This window comes from Scyliorhinus canicula, chromosome 12 (assembly GCF_902713615.1).
Source record: "Scyliorhinus canicula chromosome 12, sScyCan1.1, whole genome shotgun sequence".
In the NCBI taxonomy this organism is placed as follows: Eukaryota; Metazoa; Chordata; class Chondrichthyes; order Carcharhiniformes; family Scyliorhinidae; genus Scyliorhinus; species Scyliorhinus canicula.
In genome coordinates this window covers 160,913,599-160,921,098 of record NC_052157.1, presented here as the reverse complement: position 1 = coordinate 160,921,098, position 7,500 = coordinate 160,913,599, and the positions used below count along the sequence as shown (strand labels likewise).

Genomic DNA, 7,500 nt, shown 5'->3' with positions numbered 1-7,500 from the left:
CAGGTGGAGGGAACAATCATTGTTCCACTTTCTCCCACGGACAATCTGTTTCTCAGACTGACCACTCGCTCTCTGTAATATTGACCCGAATCTTTACCAGACTATCTCCCAGAGGGGTCATGGGGAGGGGAGGGGGGCAGGGGGAGATCGGGGCAAAGATTGGAAGGAGTCTGTTGTTACAGGGAGGGGTTAGAATGGGGAAGAGGACCCAGGGGAGAGTGGCCATCGACAGAGAGGTTGGGGGGAGCGGGGGGTGAAGGCATCTCTGATCTGTTGCAGACTCTGCTGGTCATTGGTCACTCTGATTGGTCAAGACCTCCATTATCAATGTCTCGGCAGGTTGAATTCACTGTGTTGCCCTGGTCCCCTCATTTCCTTGTTCTCACTGATCTGCCCAGATTCTCCTCAATAACCTCCTGTCTCTGCCCAGAAAGAGTGGTCATTCTGTGACAAATGCACAATTTTAGATATACTGGATTGTAAACATTTGGCAATTTAAGGGTTAAAAGCCTAGGTTCGAGTGTGTTTGACTGCTGTGGTCTTGTTTTAAAAAGAACCTTCTTTTGCAAGATCAGAAAGCCTTTAGGAGCCAGAGGGGAAATTGACCATGGTAAAAGCCTGGGCTAATGCACTGTTGTTTGAGCAGGGGGGAGTCCCTGGGGAGTTAATGTGTAATCAGCTTGGGGAGATGATGTCAGTGCTGGGTGAAGCTCAGGTATCCAGACATTATGAGAAAGAGTTGGAGTTGAGTTCTGATTTGATCTAACACCGAGTCCACAAAAGTCTTTTACTCTCACAGTAGTATAGTTAATATAAGATTAATAGTATTTAAAGCAGAGCAGACTTGTCTGAGGACAAGGGGGAAGCTGAAGCAAACCAAATCTGTTCTGTAAAAGCAACTAGTATTCTGAGCTATTGGGATGGAGGATGGATTGAGAGCTGTCGAGATTTCCTTTCTTGTTAAATTGGGAATCGAGATAGAATTAAGGATGTTGTATTTACTGTATTGAGTAGTATAGTTTAAAGGGTTTTCAGACATTTCCCGGTATGATGTTAAAGAGTTTAATATTGTGTTAATAACAGTTTTATTCTAAAAATACCAAATCTTGGTTTGACTTATTCTTTCCACACCGCCTTACAAAATAAACTAAAATGTTGGGGTTCCAGAATCCCAGCCACTGTTGGGGTTCCAGAATCCCAGCCACTGTTGGGGTTCCAGAATCCCAGCCACTGTTGGGGGTTCCAGAATCCCAGCCACTGTTGGGGGTTCCAGAATCCCAGCCACTGTTGGGGTTCCAGAATCCCAGCCACTGTTGGGGTTCCAGAATCCCAAGCCACTGTTGGGGTTCCAGAATCCCCAGCCACTGTTGGGGTTCCAGAATCCCAGCCACTGTTGGGGTTCCAGAATCCCAGCCACTGTTGGGGGTTCCAGAATCCCAGCCACTGTTGGGGTTCCAGAATCCCAGCCACTGTTGGGGTTCTAGAATCCCAGCCACTGTTGGGGTTCCAGAATCCCCAGCCACTGTTGGGGGTTCCAGAATCCCAGCCACTGTTGGGGTTCCAGAATCCCAGCCACTGTTGGGGTTCTAGAATCCCAGCCACTGTTGGGGTTCCAGAATCCCCAGCCACTGTTGGGGTTCCAGAATCCCAGCCACTGTTGGGGTACCAGAATCCCAGCCACTGTTGGGGTACCAGAATCCCAGCCACTGTTGGGGTTCCAGTATCCCAGCCACTGTTGGGGTTCCAGAATACCAGCCACTGTTGGGGTTCCAGAATCCCAGCCGCTGTTGGGGTTCCAGAATCCCTGCCACTGTTGGGGTTCCAGAATCCCAGCCACTGTTGGGGTTCCAGAATCCCAGCCACTGTTGGGGTTCCAGAATCCCAGCCGCTGTTGGGGTACCAGAATCCCCAGCCACTGTTGGGGTTCCAGAATCCCAGCCACTGTTGGGGTTCCAGAATCCCAGCCACTGTTGGGGTTCCAGAATCCCAGCCGCTGTTGGGGTTCCAGAATCCCTGCCACTGTTGGGGTTCCAGAATCCCAGCCGCTGTTGGGGTTCCAGAATCCCTGCCACTGTTGGGGTTCCAGAATCCCAGCCACTGTTGGGGTTCCAGAATCCCAGCCACTGTTGGGGTTCCAGAATCGCAGCCACTGTTAGGGTCTGCTCTGGGATCGTAATAATTCTCTTCTGTGTCCTTGGGTGTGATTGGCTCCGTCTCGGCAGCATTCAGCGTGCCTAGACATTGATAATGGAGACCTTGACCAATCAGAGTGAGCAATCTCCACAATGAGCCTGTAACAGACCCAGAGACGCCTTCACTCTCCCCTGGAGGCCATGGAGTCGAGGTGGGGTTGGGGTGACCCGTAGGTGAGACCAGGTTCTGGATGTTCTCCTTCCTCAAAGAACGTTAGTGACCACTTTGGCTTTTCCAACAATCGGTCAGTTTCTATGATCAAATTTCTATTCTTTGGGATTGAAACTCCCTCTTATCGAATTGACCTCTGAGTCAAAGGGATTTAAACCACGAGCTGTGGACGGTTTGTCCAGTGGAATAGCCAGCCCCAGTGACCCAACTGACTGCCTACCACTGATTGGTCTGATCCAGCAATAAGAGAGGCGAGGGGGGGGGGGGGGGGGGGTGGGGGGTGGGGGGGGGGGGGGGACAACAGACAATTCTTTCCCGTGGCTGGAGGGTCTGGAGCCCAAATGGTGAATCTTGCAGAGTGACTCCACTGATTCCAACTTAATCCCCGTTTCATCATCAATTCCATGGGTCCCCTGGCTGGACCCCCACATTCCACCCTCGATAAACGTCAGCTCCTCCAAATCTCTGCTGTCCCTGCCCCAACTCACACCTAGTCCCGTTCCCCTATCACCCCTGTGCCCGCTCCCCCACCCTGCCGCACAGTTCGCCAATGCCAGGAACATTAGAATTCTCATCCTTGATTTCAAATCCCTCCGTGGCCTCTCCTCTCCCTATCTCTGCAATCACCTTCAACCCAACAACCCCCTGCCATCTCTGCACTCCGCCAAATCTGGTCCCTGGAGCGTCTACAATTTTCTTTATTCCACCATTGTTGGCCAGCCTTTCGGTTCCCGAAGCTCTGGGATTCCCTCCCTAAACCTCTCTGCCTCTTCTATCCCTCTCTCCACTTTTATGAAACTCCCTAAAACCTACCTCTTTGACCAAGCTTTTGCTCGCCTCTCCCAATTTGTCATCATGGGACTTGATGTCAGACGTGGTTGGCTAACCCATTGCTGCAGATTGGGTATTCAAGGTGCTGGGTAGATGTGGGTTGTTGTTGTTGTTGCCAGCAGGAGGTTCCTGTTGACCTGATGTGTGTTTCCCTCTCCCACAGGAAGCCTATTGTGGATTTATTGTCCTTGTGATGGCTGTTTATTGGTGCACTGAAGTTATCCCCCTGGCTGTCACCTCCATCCTTCCCATTTTGCTCTTCCCGGCATTTGGGATCATGGAGTCCAGAAAGGTAAGATCCAGTATTTACTCTGTTCTCTCTGAAATTGATTCTCTGAAATTGACCATCAAACATGGAAGAGATACAAGATTACATCAGAGGCTCACTGTAATCTCCATCCTTCCCCAAAACAACGAGGAATAAGGTGATTCCTCTGCCTGCTGATTGGTTAGACTAATGGCCAATAGCCAATAATTCAACATGGGACTGGCCAGCCAAATGACTACATTGGGGGAACTCCAAGAGAAGGTTGAGCTCAATCCGAGCCTGCTGCTAAACATGGAACTTACCAATAACCTGTTCCTCACCTCCCACTGGCCCCAGTGTGAATGGGGATCGCTGACCATAACCCACTGGCCCCAGTGTGAATGGGGATCTCTGACCATAACCCACTGGCCCCAGTGTGAATGGGGATCTCTGACCATAACCCACTGGTCCCAGTGTGAATGGGGATCTCTGACCATAACCCACTGGCCCCAGTGTGAATGGGGATCTCTGACCATAACCCACTGGCCCCGGTGTGAATGGAGATCACTGACCATAACCCACTGGTCCCAGTGTGAATGGGGATCTCTGACCATAACCCACTGGCCCCAGTGTGAATGGGGTTCACTGACCATAGCCCACTGGCCCCAGTGTGAATGGAGATCACTGACCATAACCCACTGGCCCCAGTGTGAATGGAGATCACTGACCATAACCCACTGTTCCCAGTGTGAATGGGGATCTCTGACCATAACCCACTGGCCTCAGTGTGAATGGGGATCTCTGACCATAACCCACTGGCCCCAGTGTGAATGGGGATCTCTGACCATAACCCACTGGCCCCAGTGTGAATGGGGATCACTGACAGTAACCCACTGGCCCCAGTGTGAATGGGGATCTCTGACCATAACCCACTGGCCCCAGTGTGAATGGGGATCGCTGACCATAACCCACTGGTCCCAGTGTGAATGGAGATCACTCACCCTAACCCACTGGTCCTAGTTCTTACGACACCCTGGTCTGGTGTGCGGTCAATTCCAGCCTTTGGCCCTTGACTGACCAATAATCACAGTCACCAGGTTTACAAATGTAAACACAATTAATTTTTATTTGTAACAAGAACTGCAATGAACTATGGAACAAATACAACAGGTTAACTATGATGTAATTCCTAATCCCCACTTTAACCTGCTCCAGCCATTGCACACACACACACAACAGACCAACACAGAGGGGAATAAAGAGGTAACAAAATCTGTAAGTAAATGAGAAAAAAGAGTCTTTGTTTCTGATGTGTGTTTCCAGTAGGTAAAAGCAAATTACAGCGGATGCTGGAATCTGAAACCAAAACGAAAATGTTGGAAACTCTCAGCAGGTCTGGCAGCGTCTGTAGGGAGAGAAAAGAGCTAACGTTTCGAGTCCAGATGACCCTTTGTCAAAGCTCTGACAAAGGGTGTGTCCAGTATCCTGCTCCTCATCAAACCTTGCTTTCAGATCGAGGTTTTACTGTCGCTACATTCCGGCCTCTATCGCTTTAGAGATCCAACACTCACAGTCTTTCTGGAGAGAGAGAGAGAGAGAGGGTCCTGGTTTTTGCCTGCAGCCTGTAATAATTTTCCAGTTGATTCATTCATCCCGGTTCTCTGCAGCCTTTCTGGAGAAAGTCAGAAAATATGTCCTTGTCCTTTTGTGTCCGGGAGTCAAACTCCTTGTGACTCTGAAAACTATTCCACTGAGACAGGATTCACTCACCACCTGCTACCTGGCACAGTACGGCCCTTTGCACCAATTCACTGGCCCACACACAATCAATTAAACCACGTCCCAGCCCATCTCGCTCTCTGGTGCAAGCCCCTGTTTAAAGTAGCAGAAACTAGCAGGATGTTTTCGTTCCCTCTGCTCCTCGACTTAAAGACACATGTCCATTAATCACCCATGGATCAAAATTGACATTGGGAAAATAAAAGAAAGAGGAAATAAGGGAATAAAGAGGAAGGATCCTGACATACCTCCCCCTCCCCCCAAAAATAATATTAAGAAGTCTTACACACAAGGTTAACATCCAACACGTTTGTTTCGGAGATGTGTGGGTCACGGGATGGGTCACAGGTCGGAGCTGTGTGGGTCTCGGGATGGGTCACAGGTCGGAGCTGTGTGGGTCTCGGGATGGGTCACAGGTCGGAGCTGTGTGGGTCTCGGGATGGGTCACAGGTCAGAGTTGTGTGGGTCACGGGATGGGTCACAGGTCAGAGCTGTGTGGATCTCGGGATGGGTCACAGGTCAGAGCTGTGTGGGTCTCGGGATGGGTCACAGGTCAGAGCTGTGTGGGTCTCGGGATGGGTCACAGGTCAGAGCTGCGTGGAACACGGGATGGGATTGTGTATGTATAACGATGATGGCTACCATTCATCGAGTGTGGGGCAATGAGGTGAGTGCGTACAATGATGATGGATATTAATCACAGAGCGTGGGATAACGAGATGATGCCGATGGGGATTGGAATGTGGGGGGTGCCGCAGAGTCTCTCTCAGACAGAAGCTGAGTGTGTCCCGTGTATGGTGATGATGACCAATCAGTAAGTGCCTGTTCAGTGGCTGGCACACAGCGTTCCCCAGCTAGACACTGCCTGGCATCGAGTTTCCACCGGCAACTCCAATGATACAAATGAGTGTAACAGTTCGAGGAATTGGACATTGGCACATTCAACCACATTGGGTGAGAAAGTAGAGGTCAGCTTCCGTGAAAGTGGGGAATGAGGAAGTGTGACTGGGTGTCTCGTGATTATTGTAATGAATAGACAGACTGCAGGATGGGTGTGTCGATTTTCGGACAATTAATGTCCCAAAACATTAAAAAAACATTTTAAAAATAAATTTTGAGTACCCAATTATTTACTTTTTCAATTAAGGGGCAATTTAGCGTGGCCAATCTACCTAACCTGACAAACAAACTGATGTGACTTTGGTGAACCATTTAACAGAGCTACGTGGAGTGGCTGGAACGCTGTGATTTAACATTTGGACAGGAATGTCCCGGTACCTCCTTGGAGGTGGGACCCTGATTACTGGCTACCCGCTTCTCCGCCGGCTACCCGCTGCTCCGCCGGCTACTCGCAGCCCCGCCGGCTACCCGCTGCTCCTCCGGCTACCCGCAGCCCCGCCGGCTACCCGCAGCCCCGCCGGCTACCCACTGCTCTGCCGGCTACCCACTGCTCTGCCGGCTACCCGCTGCTCTGCCGGCTACCCGCCCGCTGCTCCGCCGGCTACTCGCAGCCCCGCCGGCTACCCGCTGCTCCTCCGGCTACCCGCAGCCCCGCCGGCTACCCACTGCTCTGCCGGCTACCACTGCCCTGCCGGCTACCCACTGCTCTGCCGGCTACCCACTGCTCTGCCGGCTACCCGCTGCTCTGCCGGCTACCCGCTGCTCTGCCGGCTACCCGCTGCTCTGCCGGCTACCTGCTGCTCTGCCGGCTACCCGCCCGCTGCTCTGCCGGCTACCCGCTGCTCTGCCGGCTACCCGCTGCTCCGCCGGCTACCCGCTGCTCCGCCGGCTACCCGCTGCCCTGCCGGCTACCCGCTGCTCTGCCGGCTACCCGCTGCTCTGCCGGCTACCCGCTGCCCCGCCGGCTACCCACTGCTCCGCCGGCTACCCGCTGCCCTGCCGGCTACCCACTGCTCTGCCGGCTACCCGCCCGCTGCTCTGCCGGCTACCCACCCGCTGCTCTGCCGGCTACCTGCTGCTCTGCCGGCTACCCACTGCTCTGCCGGCTACCCGCTGCTCTGCCGGCTACCCGCTGCTCCGCCGGCTACCCGCTGCTCTGCCGGCTACCCGCTGCTCCGCCGGCTACCCGCTGCTCTGCCGGCTACCTGCTGCTCTGCCGGCTACCCGCCCGCTGCTCTGCCGGCTACCCGCTGCTCCGCCGGCTACCTGCTGCTCTGCCGGCTACCCACTGCTCTGCCGGCTACCCGCTGCCCTGCCGGCTACCTGCTGCCCCGCCGGCTACCCTCCCACTGCTCTGCCGGCTACCCGCTGCTCCGCCG

At 53.2% G+C, this 7,500-nt stretch overlaps 1 protein-coding gene across 1 annotated transcript in view; it reads left to right on the top strand.

The window, feature by feature from the left end:
• The window catches only part of LOC119974354 (solute carrier family 13 member 2-like), a 54,459-nt gene that overhangs the window by 3,987 nt on the left and 42,972 nt on the right, over positions 1-7,500 (top strand). The window contains exon 2 of the mRNA XM_038813125.1: positions 3,359-3,487. Within this exon, the coding sequence (XP_038669053.1) occupies positions 3,359-3,487 (129 nt within the window). The remainder of the gene's footprint in view (positions 1-3,358; positions 3,488-7,500) is intronic.